Source organism: Parasteatoda tepidariorum, chromosome 9 (assembly GCF_043381705.1).
Source record: "Parasteatoda tepidariorum isolate YZ-2023 chromosome 9, CAS_Ptep_4.0, whole genome shotgun sequence".
Lineage (NCBI taxonomy): Eukaryota > Metazoa > Arthropoda > Arachnida > Araneae > Theridiidae > Parasteatoda > Parasteatoda tepidariorum.
The window spans coordinates 88,150,625-88,173,000 of NC_092212.1; the positions used below are offsets into that span (position 1 = coordinate 88,150,625).

The window sequence follows — 22,376 nt, forward strand, 5'->3', positions numbered from 1 at the left end:
TTAAATTTCATTATTTATGCATTTCGGAAAACTGTATTAACATCCACTAAACGTTTAAAAAGCTGTATTTGAAGTTGAGTGAATGAATAAAAATTATTTTATTAAGGATTGGGCATTTGAACAAGAGATTATAAATATATGTAGGGAGATTCTGAACTAATAGTTAGGAATTGAAGGAGCGTGGTATCAGATAATTATAAAAGTATAAATTGGGTGACATGAACCACACGTGCTACCACGTCATGTTCTTTATGGAATTTATCTGATGCAACGAATATAAAATAATTAAATATTTAAATATGCGCAATGAATTATTTTTTTGAAGTTATACTTCTTATGCGACTTCCAACAAGGTTGCGTTAAACGTTTAACGCTACATTTTTATTGGCCGGGAAATCACGTGGTAGGATACAGTTTTCCCTCATTCATTTCCATATTGTTTTGGTTCTCACTAGCATAAAAATAATAAAAGTATTGTCTTTCCATAAATATTTTTTTAGTTTGTTTTGATACACTTATAATTTAATAGGGTAGTATTTTTTATTTTCAAATTTAGTGGATAACAACTGTAAAAAATGAGTGAAAAAACCCACGGACAATGCGACGGATTTAAGGTTATGTCAAGGTACGTCTCTTGTGAATATCAATTGATTGTTTCTCTTCTGAAATTACATTATGACGCATTCACATACATTATTAATACAAATACATTTTCCAGAGCAAGACGATGAGACAACCACAAGCACTTCCACTGGTTCAAGAGGTCGACGAGGGAAAAATGCACAACATTACCGTAATTACAGAGCACGGAAGCGAGCAGGAAAAAGAGTCGTTGAATAGAACTAGTGATCCTTCTACGACTGCTGATTCTTCTACAATTAACGTCGCAGGTTGCGAAGTTTAACTTCTTCCGCGCGAAGGGACTCCACGCACTATTTTTGTTGTTGTTTAATTAGAATTACAAGTAAGTAATTATCACTGATGTTATCTTTAAAACATGTGAAAACTGAATCGCCAACAGTAAAGTTTAAAACAATGACTAAAGCTTAACCCATCAGAAAATTCCATTTCGTTTTTCGCTCATCCCTATTTAATGAATGAATTAATATTTGAAGAAAACTGTATTAACATCAAGTGTCAATCGCAAGTATCAAGCGCAAATCAGAAATTGAACCTAAAATAAGATAAAAATATTCATATGCCAAGAAAGGTTTCTATGAAGGAAGAATGCATTCAAATTAGATTCCAGTAAATTAAAAAAAGAGTATCATTTGTGGCAATAGGAATGCTGAAGAGTAAAAGAAGAATAAAAAAAAAGAAAGGAATGGTCGTCGACACACATCATTCTTCGGAAGATGTCGTCACGAAATTCCTTCCGTGAATTCCGTGTGTCCGGCAGATCGGACGTAATGGTTCGTGTGTTCAGTTAGGCATGAGATTAGCTTGCTTCGGTTATCGGCCGAAACGAAAAATTCCGAGAGATTTCGATTTGTATCATTTCCTCCGAAATGTTGGCGTGAAAGCATTTTACCCAGGATTTTTTTTTGAAGAAACATTTCTTGGCTGGTTTTTCTCTTCGATGTCAACGTGAAGACATTTACTTCGGTCAGCGTTTCTTCTAATATTTAAGAACTGCAGTGAGTCATCAATTAATATTTCTTTTTATCACTGATAAAAATAGCAGAGATGCAGATGCGGGCACTGGGCCCATGTTCAAGATTTCGTTTGTTCGATCCCCGCAGGTCGAAGACTCTCCGTGTAGTAAGTGGTGACTGATGCGCGTTAAATCTACCGAGTCACAAAGTCCTCCATGTTCCCATAACAAATCATAACTCTGGGGTACTGATCCGGGAGTTTCCTTGTCTTCTGGCTTGGTACAAAATGACAAGGCTACGGAGTCGAATATCAGTAGTTGTAAACCCAAAAACTGGGTCGGCTGTTCAACGACGGATATAAAATAAAATAATAGTAACTAATAAGCCGCAATGGTTCGGGGGATAGAGAGTTCGCTTTCCAATGAGAAGAACCGGATTCGAATCCCGGTCATGGCTGGTCGATACAAATTCCGCATCCGGCTTGCACCGACCACGGTGATGACGTTAAATAACCACAGTGGTGGAAGGATCATGGGTTAGACTCCCTTGCCGTCAGACTTTCCGTGGAAGGTTTTCGTGGTCTTCCATGTAACGAAAATGTGGGTTAGTTCCATCAAAGTCCTATACGACGACAAATATCTCCTAATACTCTATCCAGGAGTTCTCTCGTCTGTAGGATTGGGTTCAAAATTACAAGGTTTCATAAGTAGCTGTAAACACTTAATTGGGTCGGCTGTTCTACTACGGTTATTATATAAAGGTAACTAATTGATCATTGACCGATTTTCAGTAGGCAGGTCAGATAAGACATGTCTAGATTTACTGAAGAGTGTTCATGTAGGATGTAGAAACACTGCTCATTGTTTCTGTTTGAAGCTGAACCGTCTCTGGTTGATTGCTTGACTCATTTGCAACCGTTTACATGAGCGTTCAAAATGATTCTAAAAAAAGTATTTGAACACGAGGCACTTGAACTTTATTGTCAACTTAAAGAAATAAATGGTTAAAAAAACCTTCGACAACTGAATGATGTTGTCAGTGATACAAAAGTGATTAAGAAAACCTTTTGATGCACCGCAGAGAAGAGGACACATCATCTGCTGGCCATGACTAATTTTGTATTGTTTGTTGCAGAGGTTCCTAAAGGGTGTTCCGTGGTACCCAAATCAAAATTCTTGATGGTCCCATAAAATCATTTTGATGGTTTATGTTCGTTTCAGTGCGATTTATGATGGTCCAACATCATTTGATGGTTACCATCATCCATTTTCTATTATGCGTTCACTTATTTTGATATGCCAGCAAACTTACATCAGTCCATGATGGAATATTCTACTTTAATACTATGATGGCTGACCTTTAATACTTTAATACTATGATGGCTAGAAGTTTGACTCTCATGGACCAATAATCAGTGTTAGTCCATAATGGTTTCAACTATACATTTTCGGTTTTATGGAAATTCTTGTTGCTTTTCCACCATCAAAACAGTAGTTTTTTTTATGTTGGCCCATCATAAATCAGTCCGAATTCTTGAAATGGGATAATGGTTGTACATGATCGCTCCAACATTTGATTTCTAAGAAACTATGATGGAAATTCGTGATGGTTCAACAAACCATCGAAACAAATTTGCTATTCTTTATGTTGGACCATCATAAATCAGTCCGAATTCTTACATTGGGGTGATGGTTACTTATGTTGGTTGCCATCAAAAATATAATGGCTCATGATGGAATTACTGATGGCTACTATCAAGATTAGGTTGGTCCATTAATGGAAAACCATCAAACATTTTGACTTGGGAAGATTATGAGTGTTAGGATTCTTTTATGAAATGTTAAGAATTCGGAATAGGAGTGATAGGAATATATATTAATTTATACATAATGATTTTCAAAACCTGTGATCAGGAAATTATTTAATTGTTTTGAAAGAAGTGCAATAGCAGTATATTGAATAATGAAGAACTGCATTAGTATAACTGAATAAAGACTCGATTATTTTTGTTACCATTTTTAAAAAAAATTTAAATCATCAAATTTTTTATTCAGTTTCTTGGGATTTTAAATGATTTTCCTCCTCTTTCGTTTTTATTTCATCCAAAACCATAATTTTTTTTTTAATACAATGCATACAATGAAATTAAATTCCTCATGTACTAATAACCATGTTTAAGACTAGTATTGATAAAATGATTCGAATGAAAATTTCATTCTTCCGTTTTAAAATAATTAATAGTTTTTCTGATGAAATTTATACACTAAGTCCCAGGGTTTCGCTATATTTTAGGATTCGATTAGTCGTCGGATTGTAGATAGTGAAACCTGAGTAAAACGCTGATTTTTGTTTCATTGGTTCATTTTCGGGTTTATGACTATCAACGTTAAGGCAAGAGGGGACTTTCTTGATGGTATTTAAGTTAGGTGAAGAAAAAAAAACAATCACGAGGTTAGCCCGACGGCAAGGGGATTCCAACCAATGATGATATTTTACGTCAGCACTGTTCCTCGTGGCAGAAACGTGGCAACTTGGCGACGTCACAGAAAGTAACCGAGTTCTTGCAGAAAGAGTTTTCCTTTGGACAGTAAAAAAATTTAGTTTTCTTTTCTGCCGAAATTTTCATTCTATTTTTTCTTATTTAGTTACTAGCCGCCTAAGGCGGCCAGCTCTCCGCCACGCTAAAGGTTTTCACAAATAAAGTTTTTTAAAACATAGCAGGAAATCTGAAGTTTAGTAGCATATGTTTTTATATATTATATAGCTACAACGCTTAAGAAAAAAAAACTAAAATGCTAAATACATGAAAAGAACACGAAAACGAATTAATTTTTAATGGTATCAATTTCTATTTCTATATAATTTTTATGGTATCAATTTCTATTTCTATATAATTTTTATGGTATCAATTTCTATTTCTATATCGCTACAAAAATTATCGTCTTCGCTTAAGAAAAAAAAAAATAGAGCGAGGAAAGAAGAAGAAAAACTTATTATAACTATTATGAACAGCGACAAATATATCAAAGCGAAGCGTTCTATTTACGTATNTTGTGTAAAAAATTTTTACCGTTATTTAGTTCTATATACTTCCATATATTTAGTGAAAAACTTTAAAAGAAATGTTATCATTATGGAGAGCAAACTTTCGACAGCTTTCTTTAAAAGACTATCGTGACCATATTTTTCAAACTTCGGCTTCCCCCTCCCCTATTCATATGTTCAAGAAACTGCACCGGTCAAAAAAAAGTTAATTTAGAAAAAATAAGTTTTGAGTCTAATTTCGTAATTTAAAATGTCGTCTACTCATGCGAATTAGCATATTTAAAGTTTTCTCTGAAAACCCATAAAATTACATGCTAATATGTGAAATCTTTTGGTACTCAAGTAAGTGCGGTTTTAGCAAGAAGTATTAAACGAAGGTTATGTCCAGTCCATCTTCTCTTACTCAACATCAACTTAGCTCATCAACGTAATACCTTATTAAAGATTGGCACCAAATTTAAAATTGCAGTAAATTTAAGATTCTAGTAAATTTAAGCGATATTTTGATTTAAAAATTTTAACAGTGTAGTTAAAATTTTAATTTTCTATTGCACGGAGAGTTTTTAAGCAAAAAATATCGCTAATTAAATGATGAATTTATTAAATCTTAAAAAAAAACGCAAAAAAGTTTCCACTCTTAATGATCCGAAAACTACAGCAATAAAAAAAATTAATTAGGAAAAATTAATTCGAAAAATAAAAAATAAGAAATTATCATTTTTTGTTTCAAAAAGGTGTTTCCAAAAAAATTGTTTTATTAAAAAATGAAATTAAATAAAAATTTCTAATCAATGAGTAAGTTACTAATTTTTCAGTTTATCTGAAAAAATACTCGTAGTTAACTTTTTGTTATAGCTCCTTACGCAATAAAATTTGCGTTTGACTTTTCGAAATTATAAACGATATCGTCACATTTTACAACATAAATTGTGTTATTAATTGAACTTAATTCTGCTACATTTTTTAGAATACTTCTAATTCTGAAAATATTTGTGCTTTCTAATTAGGGATGCACCGGCAATTACCCGGTATCTACCAGGATAGATTTTCATTTCTCGGTTATTATTCAATTTCGGTTGACGAATTTCAGTACCAAATATCCCATTTTTTCTTCTCCGTGTGAAACTGTCCAAATGAGGGACAGTTTCACTGAAGAGCGTTGCTAAAAGCTATTTCACCCCAATACTTGAACCAGAAATTTTATTGTGTTCAAAACTAAAAAGATATGTAATAGCATTATTCGCTTTTTGGATTTTATGTATGGATAAATTTTTTTTCGGTATGGCTATAGGAATATTCAACTCAACGTTAGAAATAAAATCATTTGATTACCCATAAAATATAAAAGATAGTTCTCATAAATTTTGCTTACATTACTGTAAAAATACCGGCATTTTATACAAAAAAAGCACTTTAAAAATGTCCTTAATTAACTAAAGATACATTAAAAAAATCTTTTAAAAATTTTATTAAAAAAAAATTAAGTTCCTAAATTTTGATATAATTTAAAATAGGATAACTTAAGGAAAAAAAATTGCCATTTGATGGTCACATAACAACCCCCATTTAAAAACGGAATTAGCTGTCGTATTAAAAAAAAAAAAAAATCCCCAAAATTTTAAAATTTTTATAATTTTTACTTGCGGGGGACTTATTATTTATGTCCGATCGATTTGATGTGTGTATTGGAAGATTATTTTAATCCTCAATGGAAGATTTAATTTATCTTATTTGCAGGGCAACTGTTTCCAAGAAAGTCCTTTTCCTGGATAAAAAGGGATGGTCGTAGGAGAGGGGGGGAGGGGATTTAGACTGGCGCCGGGACGCCCCATAAAATCTTTTGTTATGGAAAAAAGAAAAACACTTCCATGTAAATGTGGAAGATACAAGACGGTCTCTTTACGCCCTCAACAACATTTCGGGTCGAAGACAAAATTAAAAGAGGTCAGAAATTTTTTATATTTAACACCTTCATTCATTTGATTTCATCATAATATGGAATCCGTCTGATAATGCTAAAAAATGCATCTGTAAAAGAACTTATGACATAACATAAAAACATACTGACTTATGCATAAAAATCTTTCAAGAAAGTTATGTTTAAATAGAATCTTATTCGATAGTTATTTGAAGCTTTCATTGACTTGTTTTAATGCTTTTATTATAGGCAAATCTAATATGATGAATCGAGGAAATGCTAAACAGTAATATTACGTGAGCAGAATAACACATCGCTTAATATTATGTCAAAAACAGGTAAAGGGTTAATATCAAAAATAATAGATTGTCTTAAAATCTACAGACATAGTATTAGCCTTTCAGTATAAAAATAACAATTAAAAAAAATCAAATCAAACAATGGATTGTTTCATTTTTCTTTCGAAATCGGTTCCTTGCCCGGTCCTAGTTAATATATCAATATCGATAAATGAAATTGTGGAATAAACAGAATTTAATACAGTCGAACCTCGCTAATTCGAACCTCGATTTCACGAATTTTTCGATATCTCGAAGAGGAAAAAATTCCCTTCAAATTTCCTATACACTCAATGTTAAAAAAACCTTGATTTCTCGAATTTTTTTTTCCTAATCCCTTGATAACTTGAATTTTTTTTCCATGAATAGTGTAGATTTTTTTCCAGAAAATAAAAAAAATATTAGAAAAAAAAAAAAAAAAACTAANAAAAAAAAAAAAAAAAAAAAAAACTAAGAATAGAAAGCCAATTCTCATAATCAATTCTCAAACAAACACTTTCAGCAGTGGACACTGTAAGGAGATTTATTGAGAGGCAGCCGAATATGTCAGAGGAGAAATTTAAAGCTATAGTCCACTTAGAAAGTGATATAGACAAACTTTCTTACACATCTCTAAAGCAAACAACAATTGAATCTTTTTAAGTGTAAAAAGCGTTTTTAGAATAAATATGGAATAGTAAATAAGGTATGTAAAGAACATTTTTCTTTACTCTACCATCGATAACATGCGATTTTCGATAATTCAAATTTTCGGTATCTCGAATTTTTTCTCCTCTCCCTTCAAGTTTGAGATATCGAGGTTTGACTGTATATATATCAGGGGTCTGTCCAGACATTTTGCGAAAGGTCCTGTTTTTGTAAAACTGTGAAAGAATTGCTCGTAATTTGTGAATATAAAATAAACATTAAGTCACATTCTTTCAACCAGGGTCCTGCTTTTGTGAATTTGTGCAAATATGGTTCTGTTATTGCAAGAAACTTTTTCAAGGAGTTCTTAAATTGTAAGGAGATACAAGATTATGCTCAACACTGCAAAATTATAATTAAGAAAATTACCTTTTCAAAAATATACAGCAATTGCTGCTACTAAATTAGAGATTCAACGTACAAATATTTGGTATTTAACTATACTGCTCAACACAGAATATACATTTCGGACGAATAAAAGAAGAAGCGTCTGCCGAAGACAAAACTTATTCGTTTACGTCCGACTTTCTCTCCCCCCCCCCTTCCTGGAAATGGTTTGTTCTATTAACAAAACAATAATGAAGATAAACAAATTTGTGAAGGGTTCGTTAACTAACCAGATGAGGTTTTCTTTTCAAGTTCATTTTGCACAAATAGTGATTAGTTACACTTACAAAAATTCTTCTCGAAGGTGAATGGGGGCCTTTAAACAGGGTGTTCTCTTAAGTTCTAACTTCAAGGATAAGAAATTGAAAATGAAGAAACGCTGCTCATCCACTGAATAAATTAATAGTTATACACCGTAAATTCCTAAGTATTAACTTAAGTATTAAGTAATAGCCGTATAATTCGTATAAAGTAATAAGATAAATTAAGAATGAAAATGAGAGTTAACTAATCATGATCGCCTAGTTTAACACGATAGACAAAAATAGTCAAAATAGATTTATTAGAATTTTTTAAATTTATAAAATGAGTCATTTTTGCATTGTACTGCTAATTTTTAAAGAAAGAATTGAAAATAATTTATGTAGCTATGAATATTTTCTTTATTAAAATTAATAAAGATAATTTATTAATTTTAATCTTTAAATGAAACAAAATTACCACCATTAGCGATGCTTAAAAGAACTAATTTGTAAATCAATGATTACTGAATTCTCGCCAATTAAACCGATAAATACTGTATTCGTATGTTGCGCTCATGCTGTCTCGTTTTTGAACGATTTTCGAACTAGATAAAGTTCAAATGCTCAAAAATGAGGTTGCTAAACTTTTATTTCAAGAAAGTAAGTCAAATTGTATTTATTTTGGCTTTCCAAACAAAATTACATTCGTTGAACAACATTCAATATCCTCTATGCATATGTTATGCACAAAAATTGTTAAAAAAAATCCTTAATAATAAAAGAGTAAAGGCGAAATAGGGAAGGACTTTTCAGAGTTTGTTTTCACAAATATGCTTAAAAACATGATGATTGAGTGAAAAAAAAGCAAAAATGGGAATCGTAAAGCTCATTTACTGAAGGTTCACTATAAAGTCACTTACGTGTTTCTTCCACTAAGCTATTCAAGTGTATATCATGATACCCTTATTTAAAATCAGAAGCCATTTTGCCATACGTGTGTCAATCCCATGAACCTAAGCATTTTAACTTATATCTTACGAAATGTTGTTAAAAGGCTTCAAAGATAGCATGCGTTCAAAATGAATTTAAAAAAAAAAAAAGGTTTTGTGCTTTCTTTTATAAAATTGCCATTCCATTCTTCTTAATCTATAGAATCTAAATTTTGACCAAACAAATGTTACAAAAACATTTCCGCAATAGTCAGTGGATGAATTGTATATTGATTTTGGGTATGAATAACACGCAATGCTTTTTATTGTGTGCTAGAACAACAGCAATTTTAACTCTGTTGTTTATAGTTATTAAAAATAAACAAATGTTGTTTTCACTTTTCTTATAAATATTAGTTACTATTTGATGATTGAGTTTTATAGTTTTTACACCGATAGCTGAATTTATGAGGTGGAATCTGCAACTTCATAAATTCAAATTTACCTCAACGCAGTCAGACAGAAAAATCCACATTTAGTCTGAAATAGATTGAGCCAAATTGAGCAAATATATTGAAGCAACATTGGGCAAATATAAAGTACTTAAAAAAATTATACATTAAAAACTTCAAATTTAAGTTGAATTTTGTACAAACTGCTACCCAAAAAATGAAATAAATCCCTGTACAGTTAATGCTTGTACAAGTGACAGAGAAAGAAAACATTATTACTTTTTGTGGAGCTCAATACAACCTTTTTAAGCTTTAGAAATGTTTTTTATAAAAAGAGTATCGGCAATCCCCATTTGTTTTTTTAAATGTACATGAAAAATGTTGTAATCATCTAAACTTTAATTCTTTTAATTAGTAGCAATTTATGTATCGATATTTTTTCATTTCTTCATTTGTTTACTTGTAGACGAAATTCGAACTGCTTTTAATTGCAGATTTCTTTTTCCCCATAGAATTTCATAGGTACCCATCCACTAGAGCGGACTCTAAAACAAAAGGCCACTCTATTTTGAAACGCCCCTTGTAGAGAACAAATTATTTCGAATCTGCATTAAATATTTTCAATCATTTTTATTTCACATCAACTTTATATAACAACATGGAATTCATTAGTAAAGAATGCATCATTGCAAAACGATGCATCTCTTTCAACTTTAAAAAGAATTTGAGGAATGGCTGTGTTTCACTTGAAGAAAAAAAATATTTTCAGAGACAAAAGTTTAAACTTCACATTTTTGGAAGAGATGGAATAACGTTCGTATTTTTAAAATATTTCAATGCTCCATTTCACGTCTGTTTTATCTCAAACAAATTGTATTTATTGGAAACATAAAAATTAAGGAAACCGAATTTAGAGATTCATGCGTGTAAAATTTTATCCATACCAATGTTTCTAATAACATAGCTACTGTTTCCTACACTGCGCATTCGAACTTCGGTTAAATCGAAAGAATTTTGTGAAATTCAATATAAAAATGTATTCTTTTAATCGTTTTTTTTTTAAAAAAATATCTCTTACATTGACGTAAATAAATGTTTGATGTGGTTGTCGTTTATTTACGTTGCACTAGAGCTGCACAATGGGCTATTGGCGATGGTCTGGGAAACATCCCTGAGGATGATCCGAAGACATGCCATCACAATTTTGATCCTCTGCAGAGGGGATGGCACCCCCGCTTCGGCAGCCTGACGACCTGCGCGCGAAGTCCAGCACTTTACGATAGAACAGTTTAACGAGGACCCATGCCGCACACTCTCGGTCCATTCGTAGACTGATCCAAGTGGTCACCTGCACACTGACCGCGGCCAGTGATGCTGGACTTCGATGTTCTACTTGAAACGGCTTCTTAACGATCAGTCCACTGCGGGACAACCAAATATTTGAATAAATGAATCAAATATTTGAATAAATATTTGAATAATGTCGCAAAAATAGAATTTAAAACCAAATCTCATCATTTTTCCTCACACGGGCTGTTTTCTTCGCGAAAAGTCTTCAATCAGCTTTCTACAAATAATTTTTTATGTCTGAAAATAATATATAAAATTTTATTTTGTCCATTTTGAAGTCATTATTAGGTTAAAAATTAAAAGTTTTTACTTAGTTCAATCGTCAATTACTTAGTTCAATTCATCGGGCAGAACACTCGAAAACTATTAATTCATTTCTAAGACAAATATTTTCTTTAATCGGATATTTTAATTTCGTTTAAAGAAGCTAAAACTAAAAAATATAGTTTAAGGTTAAGTCCCGCATAACACTACATTTCAAAAGTAACTTTTGAGACCAACATCTGCCTGCTGCATCTAACGTGATATCGTTTAAAATATTAAATGCATGCGTAAGTATGGGTTACAAGTATTACATGTATGGGTTTAAAATATGACATGTTACATGCAATCGATAATTACATGTAAGGTATTGCATTACAAATGTACTTTTGATGTCTCATGACTAAAAGTAATTTTGATGACTGAAATAAAATTATAAATGACATTTGCAAGCATTAAAATTAATTTCCTTAATATTTTATTTCGAATTACACAGACATTAGTATTAAAAATAATATCTTTTTAATGAGTCAGATATTGAAGGTATGTTATCTCAACCTTCCTTATCTCTTATTTAACTTCAATTAAACCCTCTGTTTATTGAAAATAATTTTAATTTATTATTTATTTAATTTATATCTTAATTTAAATGCTGAAGGCAAATAATGTTAATATATATATACAATAAAATTAAAATATATAATGCAAGTATTGCGCTTGTAAAAAATATAGAGAAAACATGGAAAATAAAGATTAACGAAAAGAGAAGAAAAATTATCAAAATGAAATAGTTTTAAAAATATTGAACAAAAAATGAAAAAATATATACTAAAAAGCCAGAAAACAAAAAAATGAAAAGATATAATCTCTTCATAAGCTGATGATATGCGCAATAAATAAAACTTATTAATTTTACTTATATTTTACTTTAATTTTACTTAATTTTATTTACCGCAAAGCACTCTTTTTTGCGGATATAATCGTGTGGGCTGATGAAAAGATTATATCTTTTATTTTCTGGATTTTTTGAAAAGTTTCATCGTTTTTTTTTTAATCAGTTGTTTGTTATTTTTTTCATTATTATCCTCCCCCCTTTTGCATATGTCTATTATTTTCCTTTGTTTTATCTTCATTTTGAACTTATCTAATGAGTTCTGTTTACTTGCAGCTTATGCGCAATAAATGAAACTTATTGTTTTTCGTAACTTTCTTTCGTGTTTTCTTGTATTTATTTATTTTGTTGTATATATATATATATATATATAAAATGAAAGAATAAGATATTGACTGATAAAAAAAATAAAAGCAATTTTAAAAAAAAACTTATTTATTTTTAAACATTCAAAAGCAGTGTCATTAAATACTAAATGAACGCTTATAATAATAGCTGATAAAAAATTGTTATTTCTCCCCAGCAGATTAAACTGACAAAAGAATAAAGTGAAAGTATAGGTTATTTACAATATATTTTCATATGTCTATAAAGGGCTTCATGCCATTAACAGTACTTAATAGAAAAGTACATCATGGTAAACACTTGAATGAGTATACTTAATAAAGTTTTAGGAAAGAGGTGTGTGTTACAATGCTTATTGCCATAAACATTGTGTCTCGAAGGGTTCCTTTCCATCCAATCCGATGCTCATTGAAAATGGGTCAAAATTAAAAACATAACAGTAGCAGAGAATACCATTAAGAAGGTATCATTAAAAAAATAATATTACTTCTAAGTATTGTTCAATAAAAGACAAACAATAATTTACACTTAAATTACACAGTCATAACTTTATTTTCTTTCTTCCATTTTGCGCTAACTACATCGACGACATCGACAACAGTTTTTTATGATGCGTTATAATCTACCACAATTATTTTTTATTTGTTTCAGGTACAAATATGTCCGTATTTTACGAAAATATTTCCTCAAATGTTTTGATTTTCATTGCAGTTACAATGATGAAACCTATTCTTACTAAAAATAAGATTTTTATTTAAGAGTATTGTGTGAGATATATACAATCAGTGGCCAAATTATTCGAAGCACTGTCAGATTCTATATAAAATCTTAATTACCAGGTGATACTCTATACAGTTTTATTGTTTTTACAAGACTGAAACAGGTTTGTACTTGTTTAAGCTCCTGAATCAATGGATTAAATTCGACGATATATTATATAAATATGGAATATTTATTATATCAGGTATTATATTATTGTATTAGTTAGATCACATTATGAGATGCACTACAGTTTTTTAAACAATGACATGATTTGCACGAGTTTATATAACAATACTTTTCTATTTAATCATATATGTAATGGGTTTTTATTCTGGAGATTTTTCGTATACCTCCTATTTATATTTATATGTATGAAGTATATCATTACAATGTTAACCAATAGATAAACAAATGCAAACTGCGTAAAAACAATTACAGTTGTATTGTATCACCAGAATAATTAGAATTTTGCATAGACTCTTATAGTGCGTCTACTAATTTGGCCAGGTACTGTAGTACTGACTCCGCCAGGTACTGACTCCGATGATTGCTTCGCAATAACTGTTGACTCCTCTCATTAAACAGTTTTTTCTACGAAAGTTGAAATTATTCACTTGAACGAAAATGAATTCTGTTCGATCACGAGTCCTAACATTTCCCTGGCGATTCTATTAAGTGAACATAAATAATTTTGCTCAGTTTAAAAAAAAAAACATTTGAAATTAAAGGTTCATTCTTGAAACAAATTTGATAACAATCATTTAATATTTTTGCTTATCAAACAGGCAGATATATTGAAATACAATTTGTACATGAAGCAAGATGATTCCTTAACAGTTTTCCAGACGATAACAATGGAAAACTGTGTTAGAACATAACGACGTTTATGTTATAATATAACATAAAAGTCGCGTATATATTTCCATATTATAGTGATGCATTATAATAATACAAAGGTGAATATTTGCGATGAGTTCTTATCATCAAAATTCAAATACGAAAGAAATAATAATTTACACAATTTGTAAAATGTATTGGTTTTTGAAATTTATTTTCACTTGACGTAATTTTTTTTCCTTCAAAACTCATTTTATTTATGTCAGACGTGAAAATATGAATTCTTTTTTTAATTAAGAAACTCGTCGTCATCTTTTGAGTGATGTTTTACGAGGAAATTGAGTTCCTCGTTTTCTCATTAAAATCTATTCTATAAACAACATCATAAAGATAAAAATGTTGTAAAGAAAAACATTTTTAAGATCTACAATATATTCGATATTCATCTCCAGAAATAAATTTTCCAACCGATATATGTCAAAGAATTATTCGATGATAATAAAATTTCTTTGGAAGTTTTGTCAAAGTCTTAAAAGAATCTTAAAAAGTTTGTTTCGTTATTTCAAGCGATAAATAATCTATTGGATTATTTTTAAAATGTGACAAACTTATGGTTTTATGTCAATTAGAACACGAAATAAGTCTTTTTTTTTTTTTAACCTTTTTGGAATTCTTTTTTTATTTCTCAGTCTCAAGTATTTTTCACGTTTTTTTCCCCAGCTTTGAAACAAAATGCCGCCTCAAAAACTAAAACAAGTTACAGTTACAGTGTCTGGCCAAATTATTAGACGCACTAAAAGATTCTCTGTAAAATTTTAATTGTCAGGTGATACTATATTGCTTTCATATATTGTTTTTACGCGGTTTGCACTTGTTTACGTTCGTGTATCAGTGAGTTAACATTGTAATGAAATACGTTAAGAATAAATACAAATAGGGAAGTATAAAAAAAATCTCCTGAATAAAAACCCATTACATGTATGTTTAAATACAAAAGTATTGCAAACAAACTCGTGCAAAACATGCAATTATTAAAAAAACTACAGTGCGTCTAATAATTTAGCCTAAATATCGTAATATGCTAATGTAAATACCTTGTTTAATAAATATTCTATATTTATTTTATATATCGCCTAATTCATCCACTCGTCTAATTTAACCCATTGAACATAAACAAATGCAAACCTGTTTCATTCACGTAAAAACAGTAAAGCTGTTACCTGATAATTAAGATTAAGATTTTACATGGAATCTTAGAGTGAGTCGAATAATTTGGACAGGAACTGTACAATTTGGAATATGTACTGTTTAGAAATTTTGTTCCAAATTGTTTTTAAGATATGGACAGAATTTAAGATTTTAATAAATAATGTTGTAAAAAAATTAATAAGACGAAAAAATAATTAAGATACATTTTAAAAATGCTTATAAAATTTTTTTGATTAAAAACTAATGTGTGTACCTTTTTAATTTGAAACAAATTTTAAAAAAATATATATTTTAAACTACCGAAATTAAAGAGAAAAAAAAGAGACTAAAAGATGTGTTAAAAAAGGGATGGACTTACCGACACATTCGTGTGCCTCGTGTGCTGTAGCTCTTCCCCATGGCCGGTCAAAATGGAACGGTTTACATTTTTCGCAGTCTCGGCCGGCCGTGTTGTGCTTGCAATCGCACACCAGTAAACCCTCTCTGTTGTGGATGCAACGGGACGCGTGACCGTTGCACTTGCATCGTCCTCCCACAGCAAAGTCAGACACGGCGTAAAAGTAAGTGTCTCTCTGGCTCAGGGACTCGTTATCGCTGCCCAGCTCGGCCATCCACCCTACCAGCCTGTTGAAGACCACCTTGATGTCCGTCGCCGTTACCCAGTCCTGCAGCACCGGACTGTTGTCGAAATCGTAGGCCGATGGCCTGCCCTCCAGTGTGCTGAAGGCTATTCGTGCACCGGTGATCGGTGGATCGACGTTGGACTGTGCATCGGTGCAGAGAGCTTCCTGCTCGTTGGCCTTCGTGATGACAGCTCTGTTTTGCCTGTTGTACATTTTCCTGCACTGGCTCGAGTAGAACTGGAAGGGATGCCATGTCTTACCGTAATCCATACTCTTATACAGTGCGAGAGAATCTGGTTTCTGATTGCAGAACTGTAAGCTGATGTAGGTGAGCTCGTACTTCTTCCCCAGGGAGAGGGTGAGGGAGACGTTGTGAAGGGACTGAGAGAAGGGTTCTGACATCCAGCATGTCACGTTGTTCGGATTGTTGAGATCTGTCAGGTAGGCTGTGGGGTGGGCCCGCTTGGAATTGCTGGCGTCGCATATCTGGCAATTCCGGGTCACCTCTCCCTTCTCGTCGGTGGAGGTGGTGCAGTACCGGCTGGCCGGTGTCCCGCACTCGCTGGAGGCTTTCACTTCTTTTCCGAATGCGGCATTCACGAAATCTGGAATGCACCGCCTGGATTCGGACATCTCCTCGTAGCATGGATCTGGGGGAGGGTTTTGTTGAGCCGCGAACATACCCCCCTGGTAACCACTCGTTCGCCGCACCAACTCAACAACTAAAACGAGGAAATAAAACTCCCGAAGCATTTTTATTTTTTTAAACTTCAAATGGAAGATTTTTTTTTTTTTAATTCTCTTTCACTTCTACATTTCTCATTTTATTTCACTCTTTTGTGTCGTAAAAATCAATCTAAATTCACTCAAGATTTTTTACTCGAATAAAATAATATAGTTTTTCTTTTTTCACGCTTATGCCCCGATTAAAAATCACTTCGCACCAGCATTAAAATATTTTTTTTTTCCCAATTGAAAAAAAGGCAAGAAGAAACCTGTTGATATGAAACTCTTTTGAAGAAGGTAAGATGATCGGGGGATGAACTGCTGTCCGCACTTTCCTGGAGACCACTTTATGAAGTGGGGGTGGGGACTGATCTTCGCACCGTCGCGTTGAGCAGCGACCGGTGCGCCATCCCCCTCCTCCCCCAAATCGATCCAAAGCGCACGTGCATTTATTATTTATTTTTTTTTCCTTCTTCCCCCTCACTCACTTTGTCAGCCCAAATCCTTTTCTTAAAATGTTTTTGTTCGAAATTCTTCGAATGCTTTAAAATATATCGAAACCAACAGCTTTGATACGGGTATCGTCTGCTTACTCTTTTATCGTTAGTTAGCAATCGTTTGTTTGGAATCTTTCCTTAATGATATTGCTTGAGAGTACTGATGTAACATATTAATCGCAAAAAATAAACCGAGTCTATTAGAAAAAATTGTTCTAAAAAATTATCTATTAAAAAAAATAGACTTCTTCCGAACAACTGATCGTTCGGGAACTCACAGTAAAAATGAAAACGATAATAGGAAAAACGATCATGGAAGAGCGAAGGAGGATAGACAAAAGAAAGACGCGTGGTGAGTTTTCAAAACAAACCGCGTTCTTCTTCTTAAAAAAAAAAATAAATAAATAAAGAAGAAAAGAAGAAAAAAAAGGTGAGAAGGGGGTTTTATGAAGTCACACCTTCTTTCATCTTTCGTGCCGGAATTGTCTTCTCAGCCTCTGATTGGCTGCTGGGGAACGTGTGTGCTCATTCATCATCGCTCTTTTTTTTTATTACGAGGATGAGAGGGAGGATTGGAAAAAAAAAAAAAAAACAATCTTATCTTAAAATTAAATCGGAAACACGTTATAGGTGACATTTATTTATTATAAAAATTTGCAAAAATCTTTGGACGGCACGTTTTAAAAGCGATACATGAATCATATAATGATTATCAACTCAATTTGAATGTGTAAAATGTCACCCAGACATTATAGTTCAAAGTAAATTTTGAAAATAACAAAAATCCCAATAAATATACATATTTTTAGAGAAATATATTACCGAAAAGTAAACTCTTTAGCGAGCGCTGCAGTTTATTTTTCATCGAAGTTTTCCTTGTAAAAGCAAACAAACGAATGGGGGTAATTTTTTTTCTTCTCTAAAATTAAAACGCTCATTTGAAAGGACATCGCAAAGAACAAAAAGTGATTTATACCAATCTTTAGAATCATTGCAAAAAATTAAATTTTTAATACTTAATACATTTTTAATACTTAATAAACTTAAATTTTTTACTTTAGTTTTAAATAAAAATAATATTGAATGACCCTATATTTTCTACAGATTAAACTGGATTTTTATATGTTATATTATAGCATGTATATTCATTGTATGTTTGATTGATTGAAGGTATTGTTGCACTAAAAATGCACATGATTTCCTTTTTATATTTTCAGAATTCCTGTCCCGCAATATAAATTAGTCACCAAGCAGTATGACTCTCCATGTTGAGGTGTCCATTTTCAAAGTAAAAATACTTTATGACTCCTCATCGCTATAGATAGGGTGATTTTTGAGTTTTAAACGCCTTCACCCGTTTCATAACTGGCCCACTTAAAGTTTTGGCGGGATAATTCTATTTTAACCCGATTCTCCGACTTCGAGAGGCAATGAGTAAAACCAAGATTATTTTATTATTTTGGTCTTGGCGGCCATACCTTTTTGTCAAACATACNAATTCTTAACCTCAAATTATGTATACTTTTCACTCAACTTTTTTTCTACTATTAGGTTTACGACTACCGTTACCGATGTTCTACTCCGTAACCTTTTAATTTTGGTCCCAACCAAGAAGACAATGAAACTCCCTGATCAAGTATTGGGTAAAATTTAACTTCGTGGTGGACTTTTTGATGGAACTAACCCGCATTTGCGTTTTATGGAAAGAGAAACCTCCCATGGTTAGCCTGACCGCGAGGGAACTCCAACACGTAATCCGTCTATCACGAGAATATTTTACGTCAGCACTGTGGTCGGTGAGACCCGGGTGCGGAATTCTTTTTGATAAGTCATCGCTGGGATTCGAACGCGATTCACCTGGTTGGGAGGCGAGCCATTGCTTTTCGCCTGACATATCAGCAGCAGTAATTTCCCCTGGGCCTCGCTTAATTTATATGTTCGTTGTTGTTCTGGAATGACGTCACGAGAATTGTTTTTGCACAATAGTGATTATTTCCAATAGGCTACATCAGTTTTGAAAAAATTGGAAAATTGGTAAAAATTACAAAAAAAATTGCCTTTGATGAGCAAGTGTAATAATTTTTTTATTTTATTTTACAGCCTGATAGAATTAAGATTAAACATTAATGTGAGCTTTTAAATACGACAGTACGAGAATTCATAATAGATAAGAAGAAGAAAAAATCAAAAAATGTATGAGTTTATTTTTTTATTTTTTATTTATTTATTTATTTATTTTATAAATAATTCGCTTGCATGTGTTCTAGAGGAATCACTAAAAATTTTCAAGGAATTTAATTCAGAGTCAAGAAAGTAACGCATAGATTTTGAGCAGTAACACAACAGTTTCAATCACTGGACACCAAAATAATATCCTTTTAAAAGAAACACTGATAAGAGATTTTTTTTCACGTGCCTCCGTCTCACTTATGGGCGATTTTTGCAAAGTGTATTTAAAAGCAAAATACGTTGTATAATAATAAAAATAATAAAAAAAACATCATTAAAAGCAGAAAAAATTCAAATAAAAATTGAAATGAATGTCGAGAGAAAATGTTAAGAGATGTTTGGAAGAAAAATGACTGAAAAAGAATTATGTTTTTAGATCCTCGTTAAGGGGGTAGGGGGTAGATCGCAGCTTTTTGAGGAGACATTTTGTTGTTCATTGCGCATCGAAGGCGATGCAATCGCAAAACACCTTACTTCTAAAATCGCTTTTAAGAATTCGAAAGAAAGAATTTCAGTGGGGATGTTAATCCCCTTTCGACCAAAGGTGCGTGAAAGCACCACTTCAATAACTATTTTTTATTAACACTGCGACGCATATTTTTCACTAATTTTATTTTTCTGCTATTGTCAAGGGTTCTAAAGACATCTATAAAATATTTGCAATTCAATTGGAGTAAACAATTTCTGTTGAGAAATTTCTTAACTACGCTAGTTTCTTAACTTGACACGATTATTGACAAATTCGACTTTTTGAAAATGTATAATTTATCCATTTGAGATGAATCATATGCTTTTTATGATGGATTATAGTTATAAGTTCTGTTCTATCAATAAAATAAAAAATAATTTTTTTTAAAAACAAAAATTAATGTTAAACTAAATGGTTTGTCTATTGATTTGAACAATGATGCATATACGCACCATTTTATTTCTTAAATAAAATATTTTTTCAATAACTTTTTTTTTGTCTCTTAATGAATGCAATTTAAGCTTATTTCAATGAAAATTATTCAACACTTTATAAAATTTCTATGCTTGGCTAAAATGGGCTAATATGTATAAAACATCGAAACTTTGATAACTCTAGATTAGGAATGTCAACAAATGAAACAAAGATTTATTCAAAGATGGAAGATGACTTATTTGTCATTATTGTTTCTTTATCATTACTATTTTCATTATTATTTGTCATTATTATGTCTTTTCTATATTTGTCATTATTATTATCATCTATTACTATTATGTATCCTGTTTATTTTAGATAAAACAGTGAATGTATATTCATTCACCTGCAAATGCACTTTCTTTTAGATATCAATATAAATGCTATAAATTTCAATATTTTTTTTTTCCAAAGGCAGGCACTGAACATTATTCTTTGCCTATACTATGCCAGAATTGTTGCTCATTTCGCGTTACCCAGTGGGCACCTGTGAACCAAAGTCACGGAGGCGAGCAACATTGCCCACGCCACACTGCCACAAACCCGTTTATAGGGTGGGCCACATTTACACTTCATACACACACAACAGAGGACAGCACAGAGAGAGAGAGAAACATCCATGCCCAGAGCGGGATTCGAACCCGCAGCCTATGGCTTCGCAGTCAGGCACGCTAACCGCTCGGCCACCTGGCCGGCTAAATTTCAATATACAGTGAATGATAACCGATGATTAAAGTTTTAAATGAATATATAATTTTAAAGGGTTATCAGCTGTTCGTGGAGAACTTCTTAGTGCAAGATCATTGCAAGTTGCATATAAATTTCAAGAAAACAACATCCAGACTCATTTTATGTGTCAAGCGAATGAAAGTACTGATGAATATAAAGCTCTAATGCTTTACTAATAATCTATATATATATTTCTCTTACACGGCGACAAAACAAGCCTCATTACAATTCCCCGAATGGCAACGCAAGAAAATCGACCCATGATTGCCGTTAAAAATGTCACATGCCAAATCTAGCTGAGGTGGCTCAACATCTAGCGCTTTTAAAAACGGAAACTGAAATAACCAGAGAGAGCATTCTCACCAAAGATGTGATCTCTTCCGAAATTCACCCTATCAGCTGCGGCAATCTCATACTATTAAGCTAGGCAGAAGTGAGTAGTCTTTGTCGATAGATCTCTATTTTAGTATTTTGTCGAAAGCGCTTTAATTCACGAATTTATATATTACGAATTTATATGACGATTTTTGATTTGTATCACGAATTATATAACGAATTACATGCCATTTATTTGAATTCAAATTTAATTTAATGACTTGGTATTTACTAAAAAGATGTATTTTTTTAAAAAAAAAAGTTTTTATACGGATTTGAATGATTGTTTTGAATTCTCAGAATTTTGTGCATTTGCAATGTACTTAAGTTATTAGCGAGCGAAGCAAACCATATAAGATTGCGTAGCAATTTTCGGGGGTTGGCGAGCATTAGCGAGCAGGGGGCGCAGCCCACTAGTTCTTAACATTTGCTTTATTCTAAATCCATCATTGTGAAATCAAGGCTCGAGTGGTATAATCTAGTTCAATCGAACAGAAATATGCTCGAATAGAAAAGTTTTCGAAGTTGGGCGTCGGAAAAATAAGGAAAGTCGCTATTTCTTCAATTTTATTTTATAATTATTATAATTTTTATTTTTTTTTTACTTTCTTAGGATTTTCATTTTCTCGCTCGTGAACCTTTTAAATTTGAAGCAAAAACATACACTGACCCGAGCTAGGCTTATTATTTTGTCACCTTGAGAAACACACAGGGCAATCCTGTTATTCAACTGATGATGTGATTTTTAGAATTCAATCGGAAATATTACTTCTGACTGAAATTAACAACATTTCTGAACTATCGATTTTGAAATAAATTTAGAGAAACAATTCAGGCATTAAATTATGTATACTTTTCACTCAACTTTTTTTCTACTATTAGTTCACAATCTCCTTCTTACATCTTGTTCGAATTTTCAATCGTTCATAGAATACTCTTTTTATTCATCCATTCAACTTCAAATACATTTTTTTTATTCTCGTAGGGTATATATATATATATATA

The 22,376-nt window shown here is 31.8% G+C and overlaps 1 protein-coding gene across 1 annotated transcript in view; it reads right to left on the reverse strand.

The window, feature by feature from the left end:
• LOC107455212 (netrin-1) overlaps nucleotides 1–17,342 on the reverse strand; it is a gene marked incomplete in the record, with an annotated part of 72,175 nt that extends 54,833 nt beyond the window's left edge. The window contains 1 exon segment of the mRNA XM_071184971.1: nucleotides 15,608–17,342. Within this exon segment, the coding sequence (XP_071041072.1) occupies nucleotides 15,608–16,625 (1,018 nt within the window).
• Nucleotides 17,343–22,376: the final 5,034 nt, after the last annotated feature.